The sequence below is a fragment of the Monodon monoceros genome, unplaced genomic scaffold (assembly GCF_005190385.1).
Source record: "Monodon monoceros isolate NGI ecotype Baffin Bay Population unplaced genomic scaffold, NGI_Narwhal_1 Super_Scaffold_3, whole genome shotgun sequence".
NCBI classification, from domain to species: domain Eukaryota; kingdom Metazoa; phylum Chordata; class Mammalia; order Artiodactyla; family Monodontidae; genus Monodon; species Monodon monoceros.
This window is the reverse complement of record NW_021703780.1, coordinates 53,719,015-53,742,810: the sequence shown is the minus strand read 5'-3', so window position 1 is coordinate 53,742,810 and position 23,796 is coordinate 53,719,015. Positions and strand designations below refer to the sequence as shown.

The following is a 23,796-nucleotide window of genomic DNA, read 5'->3' as shown; positions in this document are numbered from 1 at the left end:
GAGAGAGAGAGAGAGAGCGAGCACACTTTTAAGTCAAACTGAAAAGGGAATTTGGAGACATGATGTAAAAGGAACGCTATTTTGTTCCTTCCCAATGTGTGATTTGTGCACGAATGTCTCAGCTGCTCCCTGCCGTTTGTTACTGACCAGCTCTGCAAAATAACATGGAAGCCCATGTGAGTCGGGAGACAAAAGTCCAGGCTCTCAATGTGTTCTGCTATTAAGCCACCCTGTGTACTTGAATAATTAATTAAATGTTATCTACCTCTGTAACACGCTGGTTTAGTTACAGCATGTTAAGTTCTACAGGATCAACCATGCCAGGAAATAAAGGCAAAACTAGTAAGTATGTTTATGTCATTATGATAAATTGGTTAACACACAGGCTTAATTAAGAGGCTCTTTCCTCTATGAGGCAGTCCACGGACATGGAGTTGTTCCCCCAAATAACTCCTCTATGTATGTCCCTTTGGGAAGTTGCTGATGGTGTCACTAAGCTCAGCGAAAAGCTTCCCAGCTGTAGGGCCCAGAGCCCCCTTCCACCGTCACAGAGCCATCGCCAAGCTGTGTTCCTTGGATTTTATTGGCAGAGGTGATTCTCAGTGAGATCTGGGGACACGATCTGCCTTCCCAAACACTCAGTAGACTCAGCAGAGGTGGAAACCACAGGGGGATTTTCGGCCTGATGTCAGCTGTGATGGCCACCACACTAGGAGCACAAGGGTCTACATGTGTATACTGATGTCACATCACTCTCAGGGAAGATACTGTGCATGTATCATTTTGCATTTCTCAGCTCCCCACCCTCACAGGCACATTAGCTGCCACTCACTTCCTTGACACCTGAAGCACCAGCTGCTATTTTGAGCAAGATACTGACTTAGAATGCTTTCTTCTAATTACGTGTCATTAACTTGCCTTGGGGTGGCAGTTCCCTGGTGACGTGGGGCATGGGACAAGTCAAAGCCACTGGGTTGTCATAAAAGCCATGAGTTAGGTCTCCCCAAGATGGGGAGGGTGGTGTCTGCATCCCCAAATTCCCCTACAGTGTTTTAAAAAGGGTAAGAAAAGGTCACGTGGATTCTCCTTTGGGTTGACATGCATCAGTGAAGGTAGCGGGGAAGAGTCAGTGGGGAGCCCGAGGCTTGTTCTAAATCTTATTCTGTTGCCCAGTTAACATATTCATCCAACTTTCTCAGCCCCTCACACAGACCCAGAGTTCACGGGATAGTGGGATCCCGCACGTCTGGACCTGCATTCCTGTATGTGAACTATACCCTAACACAAGACACATATCCTTCAGAAAACTCTCAAACAGTGGCACTAAACTAAATTAAAAAAAAATCATTACAATTAGATATTGGCATCTTTCTTCTTCTAAAGGCAGTGGCAACCAAAAGGAAAACTTTGCTACAGCCTCTGGACCAATAGCTAGAAGTTTATAAATTAACTCTTTGATAACATGAGCAGGAAAAAAAAAAAAAGACGGTTCAAAAATGCAAACAACACGTTACTAGAGTCTGTATCTGAATTGATAGCACAGTTACCACCAGAATGATAGAGATAATACCATTTTCCAACAGTCACAGAAAATATGGCCAAATGCTTGTCTTAAAGTAACTAATAATTAGCAGTCCTTTAGTGCTCTCATTACTGTAAAAGTGTAAAGCCAATTCAGAGGTCAAAATATATTCTTCCCCAAACTGATACAGTGTTGAAAATAAGACATAGTCTGGTTGGCTGCTATATGCGTCTCCTTCTTCTCCCACAGACTTTAAGCCATGAGATGAACTAAAGAATATACAGCTGCCGCCACCACGGAGGAATTAAAGGACCCCTCCAAGGTGACAAAATGCTAGCAGCATCAGCGTGAGTATTCTAGCGGGGATTGGTATTCATCCTTGGCAAGGATGGTGCTTTTTGTCATAACGTATAAAAACTGTCCATTTCCTGTAGATATCACACAGGCATATTGTACACATTACAGATGCACATACATATATCCAGTGCAGAAATTGGGTGGCAGATGGGAGTGTGGGCTCTAACATGCTGCCCTACTCACGGAAGGCAGGGTGCCCCAGCCAGGCGGTCTTCAGCAGGACCATCAGCGGTTTTCTCTGCCGTGTGGGCAGCAGAAAGGACACAAATGTCTCCCTAGCATAGGTTGCTGAGGCCTGCCGGCTTCCTGCTGCTGTCGGGGTCGCGGCATCCCATCAGGAGTGTGACACAGTAGGGAAAGAGACCGGTTCACTGTGAGACCTGCTACTCACTCTCGGACAGTGCCTCGGCCCCCCTTCCCACTGCACAGCGGCTGCCGCAGGAGGCTGTGGCCCTCCGGACCATAAGCCAGGGTCTGAGTTCCATCGGGACACAGGCTGCAGGGTCAGTGGCCTTCTTCTCAAAACGCTGCTTTCTAGGATGCTACAGAAACAACCTAATTTGGTGCCCTAGCCTTAGGAACAGGGGAAAAGTCTCTTTAGGTTGAAAAGGGGGAAAAAAGTATGAACTAGGAAGATAGGGATGCAGCTGGCTCTCTGCTTTCAGAGAAACTAAGAGGATCCTCAAGTCATTTACGGAGACCGCGTTTCACGTGCACGCTAGGAATGCTGGGGATGCTAGGGATGCTGGCGTGACATGGGCTTCTCCTCCTTGGACCTGTCACTTTTCCACATGGAGTTAATCATAATGCTCCTTTATCTTCTCTGGGGAAGGGAAATGAGCTGATTTAAATTGCCAAGCTTGGATACTCATCCAAAGAGGACAGCTGAGAGATTTATGTGCAAAATAACTGAGTTGGAGGAGAAAATGGGAAACGCATTCCAAGTACCTGCTTGCTGTGCTGTCTGTGGCATCTGCTGGCCTCTCGGAGCACTGAACTGAACAGAGGCCATGGGCCGGTACTGCTGCGTGGTTGAGGTAGGGTACTGACCAGATGGATAATAATATACAGGCATCTGTGGAAGAAAGGGAACAATGGCAGGAAATGAGAGCTGTAAATGGAGTAACATTTTGAAACGTAAAATATTGTCATCTTATGACATAACGTGAGTACAGTAGATTGCAAAGACGGCCACCCTGCCTACGTGTGTGTGTGTGTGTGTGTGTGTGTGTGTGTGTGCGCGCGCGCGCATTACTGTTCCCATGAAAAGGTGAAATCTACTCCCGAAAGCCATGAATCTGAGCTGGATCTGTCTTGCTTTGACCAATGCCATGAGACAGAAATGATGACTTCTGAGACTTGTAAGCCTGATTCTTAAGAAGACTTGCAGCTTCCACTCTTTCAGGACAGAACCCAGCCACCAGGAGAAGTCCAGGCTACCCAGCTGGAGAAAGAGGCCGTGTGGAGAACAGAGGCAGCCCAGCCAAGACCCCAACACTGCAGCATGTAAGTCAGGCCACCTGGGATCTTTCAGGCCCAGTCAAGCCACATGTGGTGCAGAGGCGAGCCATCGCTGCCAAGTCCTGCTCAAATTGCCGACCTGGCTGTGAGTAATACAATGGTGATTGTCTTAAGGTGCTGAATTTTGTGCTTTTTAAATGAAACAAGAGTGAATGAAACAGTCATCTACAACAGCACATTTTTACGTAGTTTTAAATATGGTCATTAACTTGAATTGTTTTGCTAATGCAAACACAGGTAGGTCATGAAATCTGCTGATCTCCTGCCTAAAAGAATCAGAGGATGAAATTATGAAATAGGGGGAGGCCCAGCAAAGCACTTTTCAGAGTGATTGGCACATAGCTGGTATCCCAAAAAGTGGATGTTCAGTTTTAAAAGGGACATATGTTAAAAATACTGTTCATGTCACCTTCTGTCACTTTCTAATGACTAAGAATGATTGAAAATACTCTAATTACTTCCAATAAGATTCAAATCAAATGTCTCCTGACCTGGAAAGACTTCCTTGCCTGCCTCAGGTCATTTATATTAAGGCTGTTTTCTTATTTTTTAGAAATGTATTTATTTATTTTGGGCTGCGATAGGTCTTCGTTGCTGCACGTGGGCTTTCTCTAGTTGCGGCGAGCGGGGGCTACTCTTCCTTGTGGTGCCCGGGCTTCTCATTGAGGTGGCTTCTCTTGTTGAGCATGGGCTCTAGGCGTGCGGGCTTCAGTAGTTGTGGCTCACAGGCTCTAGAGCGCAGGCTCAGTAGTTGCGGTGCCCAGGCTTAGCTGCTCCGCGGCATGTGGGATCTTCTCGGACCAGGGCTCGAACCCGTGTCCCCTGCATTGGCAGGTGGATTCTTAACCACTGCACCACCAGGGAAGCCCTGTTTTCTTATTAATCGATTACTTTTTTATTTACAGGCCTCTGACTTTTCTTCTATCAGCTTCTTTAAAATGTAAGCAGAGGCGTGCCAGTACACAGCCTGCAAGGATTATCTGCTTAGAATAACATTAGGAGCCACCTGTTTAAGAACTGTGAATTTTATGGCTATTTTATTTTCCCTCTTTGCCTTGTCCATACATTTTTTTTTTTTTTTTTTTGCGGTACGCGGGCCTCTCTCATTGCTGTGGCCTCTCCCATCACAGAGCACAGGCTCTGGACGCGCAGGCTCAGCGGCCACGGCTCATGGGCCCAGCCGCTTCGCGGCACGTGGGATCCTCCCAGACCAGGACACGAACCCGTGTCCCCCGCATCGGCAGGCGGACAACCAACCACTGCGCCACCAGGGAAGCCCTTGTCCATACATTTTTGCTTCACCCTTCCAGTGGGCGTTCAGAAAGCATTCACCCAAATCAGACAAAATTGACCTTTAAGGTTATTAAATAGGTCATTTTCTGCATAAACATAACGTATTTCCATATATGCCCATGGACTGTATCTCAAGTGTTCTTTTCAACACTATACATAATTGAGTAACTGAGTTTTAAAATGTTTACTAAATTGACAATCACTGTGGGTTATATCCTATACCTTTATCTGTGGTACTTTTACAAAGAAGTTCACAGCTGTCCAGACTGCTCATGAGCATCTGTTTTCCTTTTTTTTTCTTCCGTCCCTCTTTCTATTTTTAAATCTGTTGGAGAGGGAATGAAAGCATTTCTGTTGCAGACACACCAAAGCTCTGAGTTGTCTTTGCTCTTGTAGTGCACTAATTATTGAAATTCCTTCAATCAAGGAAGGGCATTTTTTAAAAAAAGTCTTCAATTAAATATTCTGCCAACTCTTCTCTTTGACATCAGATAAGGGTGACACTTAGATGCTCTTTAGGCTAAAAGAGTTAAACTATTTTTCCCTGATAATTAAAGTAAATATTTATTAGTAAAATAATTAATATATCAATGGGGTCCTTTCTCCTGTAACTCAAAATTATTTTTAACATCTCCTTAAACCCTACCAGCAACATTACTACATTACATAGAAGGCAACTAAAGATTGACTATTAATTATCACTCAAAATAAAATGAACAACTGGGTGAAAATCATTTCATGGTGGAGGATTCTGCATGGCTGGAAAAGAAAATAATTTATTCAAGATGTTAAGGCAGTGCCACACCACAAATGATACGAAGGTGACACTGTACTTTAAACGGCTCATCCAATGCAATATTTCATAATTAGGATGGAATTTGCTTGGGATGTGCATGCCTTGAAAATGGACCAGAAAACGCTTCTGTGCATTTTACATCTTGACAAGTAATCACTTGCAATATTCTGCAAGGGATACCCAGGAGAGCCCCAGAGATGTTTGGCGGTGAAGAGTAACACATAATCAGTCTTTGAGAAGACAGTAAAAATCAGTGATCTGTGGTGTCTTACATGCTCAAGTCAATTAAATATGATTAATGGCTACCTGTGAGCATGTGCAGGAGCCCCGCTCCCCAGGGAAGTGGAGAGGACAGTGGATGGGGCTTAGCTTCCTCCTTTATATTCAGAGAGGAGCCCCAGAAAAGCTCCAGAAAATGCTTATGAATGGATAAGAAAGGAAACAACATATTTCCAGAGCAGCAGCAAGAGAGATGAAAGTTCCCCAGGAGCTGGCCTTCCCCTTTCTTCCCCGAGGCTTTCCCTCCCTGGGCAATCACCCCAGTGAGCTGACATCCTGCTGGAGGGCAATGCTCTCCCATGGCCTCTGCACAAGCAGCCTGGAAAATGGGCCACTTCCCCTGGTACCAGGGACACGGGTCTGCGTCATTAAACTAACGTTCTGAACCCCCAAGACTTCACACAACTGATGAATGCGACAGACCGGGTCCTGTAGGCTGGGAATATCAGTATGGACCACAAGAGCGAGATTAGTTGAGCTGGTGATATTCTACATGGAAACAGAGGTCAAGATGCACCAGCAACCAGCTCTGGGTCACAGGTGTGAGAAAAAGCACACTTACCTGTGTGGGTGGAGGCTGTTGCACAAATCCCTGGGGCGAGGGAGGGGGCTGGAGGACTTGCTGGGAGATGGGAGGGCCAGAGCCCGAGAAGCCCCCCGTTGGGAGCTGCTGGCCTGTGGAGGCGATGACGTAGCTTGGCTGCTGGGTGGGCTGCGGCAGGAGGGACGGTGTGTAGACAGGGCCGGCTGGGGGCTCGGGAGTCTCCCCCGAGGACTGCCGGCTCAGGTTCATCTGGCCAAACTGCGTGGTCACATCCTCTCTCTGCAAGCCATGGAGAGAAACCAGGGCGTCAGCAAGAGTGGCTGAGGAATGGGAATGGCAGACATAGGACACAGGCTTGTCCTTATGGGAGACGGAGGGAGAACAATTTGGAAAAAACAAACGAAAGGAATTCTCTGTTCAGAACACCAAGAGAACATAACAAGAGAAGACAGATTTTAATCATCTTGAGGATTAGAGATGGCAAACAGTTTGACCCATATCTCCCTCTTTCAGTGGAAACAAATTATTATTTTTTTCACTGAGGGCTTGGGATCCTCAGGATGGCACTGAGACAAGAAAGATTTGGGGCTCTGTCCTGGAGGGTCATCTGGTCTACCAGCAGTAACCATAGGATCTGCCTTCTGGAGGACACAGAAGGACTTGTGCTGCCCATGGCTGCCACAAAAATCGAGCCAGAACTGGTGTCATCAGTGGGGTTTCATTTGCACGTTAAAGAGTATTTAGTCACTGGCCTGGCCTGATGTTCAGGGACAATGCTCAAGTTGTCCAAAAGGACCTAGTACATTGAGGAGAAATGAGAGGCGGTTGGAGGATTGGGATTCTAGGGGAACACCTGTATCAGAAGCACAGGGTGATGTCAGTTACCATCTGGATATTGACTTTTAAGATATTTCCCAACCCTCACACCAAGTTCATGTGTCTCTCTGTTCCTGACATGTAACTCTGAGGACATTCAATTCCCACTTAGCTTGCAAACTCTTAAAAGGGTACCACTGCAGAGGCACTAAACATGGGACAGATGACAGAAAGGAAAGCATTATTTTGGAGAATGAGACATTCACACACCACCTCCCCCCTTACAGTCAGCCCAGGGCACCCACCCAGCATCAGCCTGCCCTGCACAAGAAAGCAGTCAAACCAGTGAATATGCTCTCCCAGGTGAAAAGTCATCCCCACATGACACAGTACCATGGGGAACTGCGGCGTCGGAGACACGGGCAGGAGATGCTGGGAAGCAAAAGACACAGCTGGGTATTGCACTGACTGGGAGGAAGCCTGCAGCCCCTGGACAGACTGGAGGAAAGAAAAAGCTGGTCAGGTAACAGGGAAATACTGGGGGTTGAAATCCCACCGGAAGGCGATCGTATCTGAAGCACACCACCATCCCCCTCATAGGTCCTCCTGGTTCAGTGCACTCCAGAGAGGGGCACCAGCCACCAACAGGAAGCCAATGCAGGCAGACCAGTGCCAGCCAGCCTTGAGGGAGGCTTGCTGCTCAGATATGAAGTCCTGTGTGTGAAACTTTTGAAAATTGTAAAGCACTATAGAACTTAAAGAATCTTTCGTTCAATTAAAAAAAAAGAAGTTATTGTGATACTTTTCATGTTGGTGGTGGTGGTCAGGTCCCTGGGTCTAAAAATATAGTCCAAGTACTAAAAAGTAAGAAAAAACAAACAAAAAAAATGAGGTTCAGGGGACTTCCTTGGCCATCCAGTGGTTAAGACTCTGCTTCCACTGCAGGCCCAGGAGCCAAGATCCCTGCATGCCGCCCACTGTGGCCAAAAAAAAAAAAAAAAAAAAAAAGAGGTTCACCCTGGCAACCTGCCTGGAACACTTCAGGTTTCTGAACATTTCCATGTGTTGCCCTAGAAAAGGAGGACAGCCCAATGTCTCTCCAAGGGACAAATGAACAGTCAGGCCACCTGATCTGCATTAGGAATGGGTGAGCAAGGTGACACAACGGCCTGGATGGGCTTGAGTTCAGTCCCCTAGACAGTACAGGCTCCTTGACACATAAAAGCAGCATCTAGATCTAAGACAAGACTTGTCATTCATTTTCCCAAGTACCATGCCTCACCATGCGAGTCACTGGACGGGGCCCTCATCTCTACCTAAGCTTAAGGCTCCAGCTGAAGTCCTGTCAACCTGAAACCAAGGGCTCTAGGCTGCCAGGTTTTATTATGGAGTTGAGTGGATGGGGCTGGCACCCATGGAAAATATCGCCTCTTCCTGATGCACCGCATCGCTGAGGCTGGTGCAGTCTGCGTCTCCGAGCACTTCCCCTCCCTGCCTTCCCACCAGCTCTTACCTGAGTGACCAGTGGGCCTGCCATTTGCGTCTGGGGTGGCTGGGCCTGCTGCTGGGGCCGCGGGGAGGGCTGCTGCTGGGGCTGCTGCTGGGGCTGCCCCACCATCGCACTTCGCAGGGGCTGCTGGCTGGTGGGGGGGTTGTATATGGCAGGGGTTCCATCGGGATTCACGAAGGGCTGGCCTGCAGTGGAATCACACCTTGGTCAAGGTAAACTTCTCAAGCTCTCCTTTGGCACAAAGAACCACTCCGACAGATACTCAAAAATGGAACCTAAAGCAAAGGGGCAGGGGAAGTCCAGGACACTGGAGCCTTTGCCAGTGTGAAGGCTTGACTGTTTATGACCCATCAGGCTGAGCGAGGTAACAGCGTAAGCCCACAGCAACTTAAAGAAGCCGCAAATGAATCCATCACCTTCAAGGCAATTTGCCAAAGCTAAGTGCATCTGTACAGTGGCACCCAGTGCAGAAGGCCTGTGGAGAAGCAACCTTCACCAAGTCCTGTGTCTTGCTGCCCTGCACCTCACAGCTACCAGCGAGATAACTTACACTGAAATATAAGGGCTGCTCTCCGTTTATACGGCTCTGGCGACATTCAGTTACTCAACGTTTACCAATATATTTGTTTTGCTTCCACTGGGCTGGTCACCAACTTAGAATCATTATCAGTTCCACAAATATATATACAACCAGGATATACCACATGCATTCACTCACTTCTCTCACAAGCAGAAGTACACAGGGGAGGGGATAGAGAATCTGAAGGTGATGCATAATAAACCCATCACAGAATCATCTTGTCATGGCAGAGCAAATATACATTATTTTGCCTTTTGAGATAATGGCTTGCTTCACTGTTATTGTTCCTACTATTTGAGGAGTATTTTATGGTTTACAAAACAGTATCACTGGAACCTCACCGGGCCTCTGAGGAAGGTAGGTATCATCTCCCTATGTTTCAGAAGAGGAAATGAAGGCCCACCAGGCAGATTACAGGAATAAGGAGCTGAAAGGAAGAGATTAAAGGGCAGCAAATGAAAGAGAGAGAAAGGAGGTAAGGGAGAGAAGAAATGGATTTCCAATATGGAAGGTGCAGCAACAGGCACCTTACATCCATGGTCTTCTCTTCCAAGACCCCCACAGGTGTGCAATCTCATTCCACTTTAGAGACAAGACAATCAAAGTTCGGAGGGCCCAAGCAATTTATTCAGAAATACACAAAGCAGTAAGTGAGACACCCAGGAAACGGCCCTGGTCCATTCACCTCCCATCATACCACACAACTTAAGTGAATTATCCAAGTTTGCTTAATGAGTACATGGTACAACGAGGTACCATGAAAAAAATCCAATTGTAACTGAAAATTATTCATCAACACATGAGAAGTTAGGAGAGGTGGGGGCCATGTTTCAAGGTGGAATCACCCCCAGGATTGGTAAATAAAGAAGAATCAGAATCTGGGGGAAAAGATGGGCAAAGTGCTTACAGCGAAAGAGCAGTGGACTTGATTTCAGCTCAGTTAGGAACTGACATGAAAGCTTTAACAGTCCCCAAATTTTCAGTACCCTCCCAAATATTTATATACATATGTATGTGTGTATGTATGCAACAAGTAACCTTACATGCTGCATATTCATGAACATACCTGCCACAACCACAGGAGTTCTAACAAGTTTCATAACCAATCACAACATGATGTGATGGAAAAGCAAATGTGCCAGAATTTTAGTCAGAGAACAATGACTAAATTTAGAAGTTTTTTTTTTTTTTTTCAATGTTCTTCATAAGCACTTGTTTTCCTATCACTGTTACTTAATTTTAGCTATATTTTATTGTTTTAAATTATTGTTCTTCTTTCCAAAATAACTCTTCTGAATTTGAAATCTGCAACCCATTTTTTTTTTTCCCTGCAAAACCCAGCAATTTGGGAAAGGATGAAAAAAAAGGTCAATTTATAAAAATCTATTAGCCCATTTGGGGTTCTAATCCTTACTTGTCTCCTTTTTTGTATCTTAATAGGGAAGATGAAAATTTTAGGTACCTAACATTTTAAAAAAATTATCACAGCAACTTCATACAAAATAATTTTAAAGTCAACCTCACTCTAAGCTCACTCACACACACACACACACACACACACACACACACACATACACACGGAAAATTAAAAAGAAAAGGCTCTTTACTATGTCTGTGACTTTTGATTTACCCCAGTGAGAATTAAGGAAGTGTGAAAAACTGACCATATTTAGGGTGAAAATATAACAGCAAAATATTCAGATGCCATTTTCAATAAATTTTAGACCCTCTGTTTAAAATATTATTATTGTGCTGTGGACCAGAAGAAAGAAATATTTCTAAATAACCGCATGTGGAAAGTACTAAGAATTCACCTGGGTAGAGAGAGATGGCAGGTTCTTCTAGAAAGAGAAGGTAGTATAAAAGGTTGATTCTCATGCTCACCAATGAGTGGTGGAGAGAACTGAGGAAAATGAAAGAAGTCAGATGGATGCCAGGGAAGAGACCAAAAACAATTTTCTAAGAGGGCCGGGATGACTGACTGTTGGTTTTCAAGTCAGGCTATGGTGGCTTCTCGGTATTCTACCTTGTTTACCAATCCAGATGCAATTACGACTGAATCCAGACAATTAGTTTGAATGACAGTGGCTGAAAATCAAAAGAGAAAGACACACTGGCTCTAGGACTATTCCGCTTAGCAGAGGTTTTCATGTCAGAACTGCAGAAGCGTGTCCAGCAGGCCTTGGAATGGGTGTTAGCAGGTAAAGAGAGTGTAGTGACAGAGGTAAGCCAGTGTGGCGAGCTGAGCCAGGGCAGAGAAAAGGATTGAATGCAGAGCGTCCGTCGCTCTCAAATACATAACTTTAGGTGAAAAACGTCTCCACTATTCACATCAATGTGTGTAATGTGCAGCAGACATTATGTTGCTAATATATAATGATTGAGCCCCTGCAGGGGGACTAAAGCTTTGTTATCCATTCCAGGGATGCAAAACAAACAACGAGAAACTAAGTAGGACTCCTCCTCCTGAAGAGCTTACCAATGTGCTGGTAATAAGGAAATGAATCCAAGGGCAGTTCACACTAGAAGCAAAGTAATCGTATGCTCTTGGTTTCCAATACCAAAGCACTGCTACCATGTACCCGGCAGAAGGGTATTATTTAAAAAGAAAGGGAGGGGATGATGGGAAAAACATTTTCCTTTCCTAGTCCTTAGAAGGTGAGCAATCAAATCATTAGGGAGCTGATCATTATGGATAGCCAAAGACTGATTCAGGCCTTGCAAAGATACCTTTCTAGACAGCACACAAAACCTTCATGGTGCATTTAATCGAAAGGTGGAAGCAGTTTGGATAAATCGATTCTACAAGTCCTGTGAAAAACAAAAACAGCATAGTGTTATGGAAGCCCATCAGGAGCATTTGAACGAGACCAGCCCTCAAAGGCGGCTCAGAGTCAAGTCCCTGCAGATGGCGTGTTCTTCCATCTCACGCTCCTGGACTCCTGCCAGATGAAAGCAAAGCAAAATGGCAAAACAACACACGTGGCACTAACGAGCACTTGAGGGATGCCAACACCTGTTGACATCTCTGGATAGCACTGAGTTGAAAGAAAATAGCCAAAGATGAGCTTTCAGCTAGAAATTTCCAAACTGAGGCTGAGTCCAAGACGGCTGGAGGAAGATCATTCTCAAGAGTCAAACCCAGGCTTGCCTGGCAAGGATGAAGATGTGGTCCAGGGATAACTTTGAGAAAGAGCCTCTGACTCCCTCATCCAGATGCCTGCAAAGCAAAGAAACAACAGCCAACGCAGGTTTAGAGTTGGAAATGGACCAAATGGGAGCTGAGTCTGAAGCCAGACGAAATAAAAAGTCCTGGTTGTATCTGGGGAGCCACAAGAATGTATGTGAGTGGGTTGGTTTCAGCTGCCAAATATTCAGTTCCTAGTAAGAGCCCGGTCAATTGTGCTGACAAAGGAAGTTTCATTTTTGTTTCATTTAATAGACAAATGACTGGCAGGCACCTTAGTATTTCAAATCATTGCTTGTCTTATTACTGCTTAAGACACATATTTAATCAATCATCGTTTTACATATGAGGGACATTCTCAAATATATGACATTGGATGAAAAGCTGCTCTATTATCCACATTAGCACATATGATGAATAGTAGATATTGTTTCAAAAATATGTAATTGTTGAGGACCTTTGTTATCCACTCTAGGGAGGCCAAAAATATAACCAAGTACGGTTCCTCCCCACAAGCTCATGAATGTGCTGGTAACAGGGAAATGGATCCAAGGGCAATTCACATAAGAAGCAAGGTAGTCATATGCTCTGGGTTGCTTATACCAAAGTGTTCCTACCACATATTTGGCAGAGGGTATTTAGGAAAAGGTAAGAGGTGTGGATTCTAGGGGGACACAGCAATGCCAGAGAAAGATGAGTTCCAGCCCAAAGGAGGCAAATTTCCAGTTTCAACAGTAGAGTCAAATAAGTGATCAGATAGCCTGATAGACAGACATGCACATGACTCACCACAGATACACATATACATACATATATATGATACATGATAGATGTATATGTACATTCATATGTGCTGGCATATATATATATATATATATATATATATATATATATATATATATATATATGTGTGTGTGTGTGTGTGTGTTTCACATGACTTGCAGGATCTTAGATCCCTGACAAGGGATTGAACCTGGAGCCACGGCAGTGAAAGCCTTAAGTCCTAACCACTGGACCACCAGGGAACTCCTGTTCATATATTTTTTTAATTAATTAATTAATTTATGGATGCATTGGGTCTTTGTTGCTGCCTGCGGGCTTTCTCTAGTTGCAGCGAGCGGGGGCTACTCTTCGTTGCAGTGCGCGGGCTTCTTATTGTGGTGGCTTCTCCTATTGCGGTGCATGAGCTCTATGTGCGTGGGTTTCTGTAGTTGTGGCGCACGGGCTTAGTTGCTCCTCGGCATGTGGGACCTTCCTGGACCATGGATCGAACCCGTGTCCCCTGCATTGGCAGGAGGATTCTTAACCACTGTGTCACCAGGGAAGTCCCCCCACGCATATTTTTAATTGACAAAAATAAACACATTCTGGGAAAAAAAGAGATATCACAATTCACCTTACATCGCACCACTCAATCACAGAATAGAATAGTACATCTTCCTCCTGGTCGAGGGATAGTTTTATGTCTAGCATTTGTCAGATCAGAGATGTGTGTAGGGAAACTCTGTTGTTCCACAGTATTATCGGATCCTTTTCTTTAGTTAGGATCCTTTTGCAAAGGATAAATTTTAATAACAGCTCCAAATTACTCATTCCAATTTGTAATTGGGGCTTGGCACCAAGAGCACATTCTTTCCTTTTCTATAAACAAGATTATAGATGATAATATACACATACACACACACATCCACGCTTTCATTACAAATCATATTCCTGCGCTGTACCCTAAAAATACTCTTTTGAGCTTTCCCGAAATACTCTGCAATTTTGGTTAAAACGTAACACTCAAAACTACGCTTAGTGGCTACTCTTGTCTACAAACCTTCCATCTCAATTAAAAGTGAAAGAATTAAAGCTGACAGAGTCAGATCATACTTTGATCTGTGCCCAGAGTAATGAATATGATCCTGGTTTTCTTTTCATTTCCTTTATAGTGCTTACACTGATCCAGATATCTAATATTCTCCTTAGAAGTATCTAATCTGAAAGCTTTCAAATGGTTTTCAATAAAATGATTATGCCTCCTTTTCCCTCAAACTTATGGCATTTTCAAAATGTCTCAATCGAACACCATTCCTTAAGAATGTGCCATATGTTTTCATGAAAATGTGGCAATTATTCAAGTAACTATTTTACTGTCGTGCTTCTCTGAATTTCCTACTTATTAGTAGCACTAGACATGTGAGAAGATTGAGCCAGATCACTTTTACGAGATTCTCATCCAGCGTTGCATTTTTAAGTAATCTAAAGCAAACCTCGGATATATTTTGAGAAAATTCATTTTTTTTTTCAATCTCTTTCAAAGGTTTCTAGAGAAGTGACTTGTCAAATCAAGCCTTCTAACCCAGGGTTTACCAGCCCTGGCACGACTAACATATTGGGCTGGATAATCTTCCTGTGTCAGGGGCTGTTCTGTGCATTGTAAGATGTTTAGTAGCATCTCTGGTCTCTACCTTCTTAGATGCCAGTAGCAGCCCCTCCTCGCTAGGTCATGATAATCAAAATATCTGCAGGTATTGCCAAATGGCCTTGGAGGCACGGAAAAATTGCCTCTGGTTGAGAAGTTTCCCCCATGAAGCAGGTGTTCATCAGTCTATTTGCCCAATGCTCTGGGTCCTCTGAAATTAGTGTGGAAGTTAACTGACCACAGGAGAAATTAAAAAAGTAAAAAACGTAAGATGTACAAACTGTTAGGTATAACACAAACCACAAGGATTTACTGTACAGCACAGGGAATATAGCCAATGTTTTACAATAACTATAAATGGGGCATAACCTTTAAAAATTGTGAATCACCATATTGTACACCTGTAACTTATATAATATTGTAAAACTATACCTCAATTTTAAAAAAGTAAAAAAAATGGCCATTCATCATGAAAGAAACAATAGTCATGAAGTTACCGATTTTCCAAACCCCACCAAAACCAGTCTAATCCTAAAATCCCTAAAATACATAAGAACTTGCCCTCTGTACTCTCTTGCCACGGCTGTTCCTTATTTCCCAGAAGGAGTTGCATGGAGTTCTAAGGTGGGAAGTCAATTTCTGTAGTGAAGAATCTGCTATGTGCTCCAATCGAGATCTCAAGTTCCTGAAATATCTTGGATGCAAAAATGCTTTTGACACAACAACAAGCTAACCATGGATTTGGTCTGAGAAACATCAATTTTCAATTAGTACATCCCAATTCATCACTCCATGGTTTCTGATCTTAGCTCCTGGGAATACGTGAGAGACACTGTGCTCGAGGAAGAGGACAGAGAGAAAAGTGGATATTTCTGGGGAGTATCAGTATTTCGACTTACATACCAATATTGATAACGATACAGAGATATAGATTCCAGCTCTCTATAGATCTGCTCTTCCTAAATCAAGACCCTACACAACAATCCATGCACCAGGAATTTTCAGAACACTTGCTAGCAAATTTATAAGCTCAAACACAAGAATAAACCTCTGATATTATGTCTCAGCCAAAGCAGAGGTAATGAACGAACCTGTATGTGGATTAAGAAGGATGCTTCCGGGTGGGATGCCTGTGGCAGCTTCGAGTGGAAGGAGGATGTAGCTGGTGCTGCTGTGAGCGACCTGGCTTCCCATCCCATTCTCTGGGTAGGTCACACAGCCAGGAGAAGTGGCTGCCACGCCCGAGACCAGCGGTGTGCTCTGGAGAGGTGGGTGGGTACGCGACAGCGATCCTGACGAGCCTGCACTGCTGGAGGACTCAGAACCTACCGGAGAGACACAAATCAACAAATCATTCCACATGGAGGAGAGGAGAGAAACCACTACTTAGTGTAAAGAATCCATCACTAAAGAATCTGAGGTGAGCACTGCAGGATGAGATTAACTAATGCCCCTCCCACATTTGATTGAAATATTTGCTGCATATTTTTCAGATGTGTCAGATTTCTAGGAAAAGAGAGATTAAGAATGAGCTCTCTCTTTCCGGCTTCTCACATGCCACTAGGGTGATGAATTGGTAAATGGTACCATAAAGCTGGGAACTCAGGGCCTGAAAACTCCCATCTCTCTGAGTAACTAATGAAGTGGAAATGTCTCACTGAGCCGGAGTTACGACAGTAAAATGACATGGATGGAGGTTAAAGAGACTGCAGTTGAAGGAGGAGTCTGTGGTCACGCAGATGGTTCTAAAGTACTGGTTCTCCAACATCCGTAAAGCTGTATTTTGAAGGGTCATGGTCAGAAACGATCTTTTCCCTCAAATGTGAGTAGAAGAACTCGCTCATTCCTATTAGAAATGCTTAAGAGCTGCACTGTACCTCCCATACTCACAGAAGTCTTGTTAATATGACCAAGAGGTGAACCAAGGAGGGCTTGGCCATCATGATATTGACTGAGCATCCTTCAGATGACACAGAAGAGTGGAATCATGGGGAGATTTGTGGACTGTAGATTCCTCAAATATGTAAGTAACTGGGTCAGTGTGCAGAAGCTCCCAAGATGGAATCCAGCCCTAATCATCTCCCTTTCCCTCCAATGTGGACAAGAAAAGCTATAGCCCACGTCCATTAGGCACCAGCCACTCTTCACTGCAACCAGAACCAAGCAGCTCCAGCACCCTTGACTGTGACTGTTCTGGGCTCTGAATATTAACCAGAGCCTCAGAGAGAAAATGCACTGAGCAAAATTTCTGTATCTGTGAATTCAAACTAACAGATGGGTTGAGTGACATCATAGTTTGAAAGAATGGAGTATAAGAAACTTTAAAAACTATCAGCCCACATTATTGATTTATGTCATTAAAAATGCATTATTCTGTGTCATTAAAGGTTAACACATATAGGGAATAGTTAAGATTGTTTAGAAGATTCTAAAACGTGCCCTTAAACTGAAGACCTTTTTTTTTCCCTGAACACAGATTCTTTTATTAAACCATTTTTTCAAAGTGATATTTAGTATAATGCCTTATAAATTATCTTTCTGCAAAACATAAAGAGGAAAAATATTCTGTACAGTGGATACTGGGAAGAATATAAGTAACAAAATAACATGTGATGAAGTTTATCTTTGAAATGATACGGCTTTTAGTTCTACTATCTGTTTTTGTTATGTTCCTTCTAAAATTCTCAGCATTTTTAATAATAAAAAGTGTGGCTAACATATGAATTTCAACTCTACAGCCCTAACTTATTCCAGTACTAATAAGTGGTTAAAGGAATAATAAGTGATTTGTCATCTTTAATGAGAATATGGAGTTCTAAATTATGGTAAACTGAAGACCTTTTTATTTTATCTTTATTGAAAATTTTTTTATTCTATATTGGAGTATAATTGATTAACAATGTTGTGTTAGTTTCAGGTGTACAGCAAGTGATTCAGTTATACATATACATGTGTCTACTCTTTTTCAAGTTCTTAAATAAATGAGAGGAATACAACATGTGATTGCAGAGAAGAGGGGCCATTGGAGAGTGTGGTAATTTTTTAGAAGAAGGACAGTGATATTTACTGAGCACTTAGTATGTGTGGGTACCTGATAAGCATTGTAATTATAAGGACTATACTGCCTAGATAGGTAGGGAAATGGAAGCACAGAAAAGGCAGCTAACTCAAGTCAACTCATACAGGTAGACAGTGACAGAGCTGGGATGTGATCCAGGCAGAATGATCTAGATTTAACCATGACCCAACACCGACTGCCACCAGTGTTCTCAGGTGGGAATCTTCTCTGCTTTTCCCATGACTTTATTATTCAGAATGATAAAGTTTCAGATTAATTCAGGATGTTCCATCTAACTAATGCTGATGGGTTTCTGAATAATGTATGGGCAGAAAAATGAAGGATAAAAGGAAATGTGGAAATACTAAGAGTAGTTTTCAGACCACATGGCTGACACGTCTGATCCTGCAGTCACTGTCCCAGTGCAAACTATAGCATGCGTTTGTGGACTTGTGCCCATGATTTGATGCTACAGTCCAAGTTTGACACTTAGCAGCGTCAACAACAACAGCAAGAACAGTAATAATACAGTAACGCTTCCTGACCCCAGACAATGAAGCTCGTACACAACTGACTCAGCCCACATCCAGGAGGAGGGGTTAGACAGTAAGAAAAAGTCGGGGCTAACGAGGCATCTAGCACCATCCTGGGCGTGTGTGCTGGTGGTGGAGATTGATACACAGAGACTAACGTGCCTCAACAAAATCCAAAAGATGACTTCATTTTGGCTTTTGGAAGATGGCCATTCATCACTGATTGACAATATTTCCTTCTACTGGCTGAGAAAAAGCAGCAGCTTCAACGGGAATAATGAGGAGACAAGGTAAAGATAATGGAAATGATTTGATCCCACAGGTTAAAAGAAGGGAAGAAGGAAAATTAAATTTGGCTTAAACTCTCAACACTTGCAAAGATGGAGGCAGTCAGACCTCCCTGGAGCGATGGCTCAGCAATCACCCTGCAGGCTGGCTGGTGTATAACCAGCTCTGACCAGTTTCTAAACATCCATCACCTAGAATCAGGTAAAGCAGTATTCGACACGTAGCCAGCATTACTGAAATTCTTGATCAAAAATGGCTGCTACCAATGGTGATAAAAGGCACAGGATTAGAAGTGTTCACAGATTTAAAAAAAAAATTAATATTTGAGAACTTTACTACTTTGGGTGCTGAGAGTGGTTTGTGCTTCCTTGTTTAGGGACTTAGTGACAGCAACGGCAATTATTTCAACAGTATGTCTATGTGACAAACAGTGTTAAGCACGCTATATGAATTATCTAATCTACTTTTCATAGCAACCTCATTTTGCAGCTGAGAGCTGATCCTCAGAGACGTTAAGTAAATTTCCCAAGTGCAGTTAGCGCGTGGAGGAGTCTGAGTTCAAACCCAGGCAACGCAACTTCAGGGACCAAGCTTGAAGCCTGCAGGTCATGTGTTTACCCTAAAGTCATTCCAGCAAGAACCAGGTAGGACCAGGGCCCTGACCAGGCCTATGCCAAGTTCTAGGAGATACTGCACAGAAATTCAATGCTACTCACAATGGGATGCTCAGAAATTGAAGCTGGACCCTGAGGGGCAGCTGGTGGGAGGTATAGACCGAAGACACTAGGGTGGCTGGGTGAAAGCCTCAGATGAACCCTCAAGAGGGACACAGGAAAAGGGAAAAATGGGAAGAGATTGGAAAAGAGATCATAAGGCAAAGCAAAATGGAAATCCAGGAAAGGGATGGGGCAGAAAGGAAAGGGCAAGGGAAGAGTCCCTTGGAGGAGGGAATGAGCATTCACTCCCCAGGGAGGGAGCACCCTGAGTTTTGGTTCCAGTTCTGCCAGAACTAGTTGTATTTCCTTCAGGAAGTGACATTTTCTTTAGACCTCAACGTCCTCTTTTGTAAAATATAAGCCACCAGATTAAATGATGAGTAGAGGTGAGGATGATGCCCTTGCAGTTCCCCTCAGCTTAACCATACTTTAAATAGGTTTCTTTCTGATTACAGGCCCTTTACCTCCCTTTTCTCAGTGCATCTCTGCTCCTCAATAGATGCACAGAAAGCCTTCGACAAAATTCAAACCCATTTATGATAAAAACCCTGCAGAAAGTAGGCATAGAGGGAACTTTCCTCAACATAATAAAGGCCATATATGACAAACCCAGAGCCAACATCGTACTCAATGGTGAAAAACTGAAACCATTTCCACTAAATCGGGAACAAGACAAGGTTGCTCACTCTCACCACTCTTATTCAACATAGTTTTGGAAGTTTTAGCCACAGCAATCAGAGAAGAAAAAGAAATAAAAGGAATCCAAATTGGAAAAGAAGAAGTAAAGCTGTCACTGTTTGAAGATGACATGATGCTCTACATAGAGAACCCTAAAGATGCTACCAGAAAACTACTAGAGCTAATCAATGAATTTGGTAAAGTAGCAGGATACAAAATGAATGCACAGAAATCTCTGGCATTCTTATACACTAATGATGAAAAATCTGAAAGTGAAATTAAGAAAACACTCCCATTTACCACTGCAACAAAAAGAATAAAATATCTAGGAATAAACCTACCTAAGGAGACACAAGACCTGTATGCAGAAAATTATAAGACACTAATGAAAGAAATTAAAGATGATACAAATAGATGGAGAGATATATCATGTTCTTGGATTGGAAGAATCAACATTGTGAAAATGACTCTACTACCCAAAGCAATCTACAGATTCAATGCAATCCCTATCAAACTACCACTGGCATTATTCACAGGACTAGAACAAAAAATTTCACAATTTGTATGGAAACACAAAAGACCCAGAATAGCCAAAGCAATCTTGAGAAAGAAAAATGGAGCTGGAGGAATCAGGCTCCCTGACCTCAGACTATACTACAAAGCTACAGTAATCAAGATAGTATGGTACTGGCACAAAAATAGAAATATAGATCAATGGAACAGGATAGAAAGCCCAGAGATAAACCCACGCACATACGGTCACCTTATCTTTGATAAAGGAGGCAAGAATATACAGTGGAGAAAAGACAGCCTCTTCAATAAGTGGTGCTGGGAAAACTGGACAGCTACATGTAAAAGAATGAAATTAGAACACTCCCTAACACCATACACAAAAGTAAGCTCAAAATGGATTAAAAACCTAAAATGCAAGGCCAGACACTATCAAACTCTTAGAGGAAAACATAGACAGAACACTCTATGACATAAATCACAGCAAAATCCTTTTTGACCCACCTCCTAGAGAAATGGAAATAAAAACAAAAATAAAATGGGACCTAAAGAAACTTAAAAACTTTTGCACAGCAAAGGAAACCATAAGCAAGACCAAAAGACAACCCTCAGAAAGGGAGAAATTATTTGCAAATGAAGCAACTGACAAAGGACTAATCTCCAAAATTTACAAGCAGCTCATGCAGCTCAATAACAAAAAAACAAACAGCCCAATTCAAAAATGGGCAGAAGTCCTAAATAGACATTTCTCCAAAGAAGATATACAGATTGCCAACAAACACATGAAAGAATGCTCAACATCATTAATCATTAGAGAAATGCAAATCAAAACTACAATGAGATATCATCTCACACCGGTCAGAATGGCCATCATCAAAAAATCTAGAAACAATAAATACTGGAGAGGGTGTGGAGAAAAGGGGACACTCTTGCACTGTTGGTGGGAATGTAAATTGATACAGCCACTATGGAGAACAGTATGGAGGTTCCTTAAAAAACTACAAATAGAACTACCATACGACCCAGCAATCCCACTACCGGGCATATACCCTGAGAAAACCATAATTCAAAAAGAGTCATGTACCAAAATGTTCATTGCAGCTCTATTCGCAATAGACAGGACATGGAAGCAACCTAAGTGCCCATCATCAGATGAATGGATAAAGAAGATGTGGCACATATATACAATGGAATATTACTCAGCCATAAAAAGAAACGAAATTGAGTTATTTGTAGTGAGGTGGATGGACCTAGAGAGTCTGTCATACAGAGTGAAGTAAGTCAGAAAGAGAAAGACAACTACCGTATGCTAACACATATATATGGAATCTAAGAAAAAAAAATGTCACGAAGAACCTAGGGGTAAGACGGGAATAAAGACACAGACCTACTAGAGAATGGACTTGAGGATATGGGGAGGGGGAAGGGTAAGCTGTGACAAAGTGAGAGAGCAGCATGGACATATATACACTACCAAACGTAAAATAGATAGCTAGGGGGAAGCAGCCGCATAGCACAGGGAGATCAGCTCGGTGCTTTGTGACCACCTACAGGGGTGGGATAAGGAGGGTGGGAGGGAGGGAGATGCAAGAGGGAAGAGATATGGGAACATATGTATATGTATAACTGATTCACTTTGTTATAAAGCAGAAACTAACCCACCATTGTAAAGCAATAATACTCCAATAAAGATGTTTTAAAAAAAAAAGATGCAAATCTTCTCCCAGACTTTTATCAGTTTTACAACCCGGGAAGGTCTTTCTTAAGGACTTGGGAGCCATCCCTTTGAAGTGAAGTCCTCAAGAAAAATGGTGCCTTTCTCTGCAAGTCTCAGCACCAATTAGCAAACACCGGCGGTCTTATCAAATTGACCAATCACCTCTTTAAGGCCCTCTAGCTCATTGACAGACTCTCCTGCCGTTGTTTCAGCAGGGCTGAGTTTAGTTTCTCTCCCCTACTGCAACAGTCTTGACCTCTATCGAATCAGTTATGGGTAAAGTCTTCCCTGCCACTTTAACTCATCAGATGCAATTTTTCTTTTACAGGGACCCTGAACCATGAGTATTTTTTTCTCCTGAGTTTGAGAAAATGTTTCCAGATCCAAGTGTCAGAGTTCAGTAGAATAACCTAAAGCTTCTGAAATTACGAGGGAAAAAGAATATCCAGGATGCATTCGTGTAGTGACAAAAATAAACACGGAGAAGAGGAAGTGATGGAAAGATGAGGCATCTTGCACTGGCTCCAGAAATACCCCAAGGCATAGACGAGGAAAGTAACAACAAGGATACCCTTGTCTCCAGAAAACAAGATGCCAGGCCATGTAAAATGGTGAAAACAAAATGGAAGGCTATCTTATTTCTCCAGAGCAGTTGTTTCTCAAGCTTGGTTTGTAGAGAAGCCATCTGTGCTTGAACAAATTCTTCTTGTGAGTCTGATGCAGCTAAAGTCGAGAAGCCCTGCTCTGGACATCAAGAGGGAAGGACGGTAGTAAAACAACATGGTGTGGCCAGTGTGGAAAGAAACAGATATCACACACTTATTTCTCAACCCCATATTCATGGCAGCACTATTTACAATAGCCAAGACATGGAAGCAACCTAAATGTCCATTGACAGATGACTGGATAAAGACGATGTGGTAAATATATACAATGGAATATTACTCAGCCATAGAAAGACTGAAATAATGCCATCTGCAGCAACATGGATGGACCTAGAGATGATCATACTAAGTGAATTAAGTCAGAAAGAGAAAGACAAATACCATATGATATCACTTGTATGTGGAATCTATAAAAACAATACAAGTGAACTTATTTACAAAACAGAAACAGACTTCGAAAACAAACTTATGGTTCCCAAAGAGGGAAGGGTGGGGAGGGATAAATCAGGAGGTTGGGATTAACAGATACACACTAATATATATAAAATCGATAATCAACAAGGACCTACTGTATAGCACAGGGGACTCTACTCAACGCTCTGTAATAACCTATATGGGAAAAGAATCTGAAAAAGAATTCAGTTATATGTATAACTGAACCACTTTGCTGTACACCTGAAACTAACACAACATTGTAAATCAACTATACCCCAATATAAAATAAAAATTAGATTAAAAAAACCCAAGCAACCAACCAAACAAAAAAACCCAACATGGTGTGATCAGTGTGGAAAGAAATAGATATCACACACACTTCTC

At 42.9% G+C, this 23,796-nt stretch overlaps 1 protein-coding gene across 1 annotated transcript in view; it reads right to left on the bottom strand.

Annotated features, from left to right (window-relative positions):
* ARPP21 (cAMP regulated phosphoprotein 21) overlaps positions 1–23,796 on the bottom strand; it is a 118,492-nt gene that overhangs the window by 54,138 nt on the left and 40,558 nt on the right. Inside the window, exons 14-18 of the mRNA XM_029242664.1 lie at positions 15,904–16,137; positions 8,642–8,823; positions 7,522–7,626; positions 6,331–6,591; positions 2,828–2,954 (exon numbers count right to left, since the gene is read on the bottom strand). Coding sequence (XP_029098497.1) covers positions 2,828–2,954; positions 6,331–6,591; positions 7,522–7,626; positions 8,642–8,823; positions 15,904–16,137 — 909 coding nt within the window. The remainder of the gene's footprint in view (positions 1–2,827; positions 2,955–6,330; positions 6,592–7,521; positions 7,627–8,641; positions 8,824–15,903; positions 16,138–23,796) is intronic.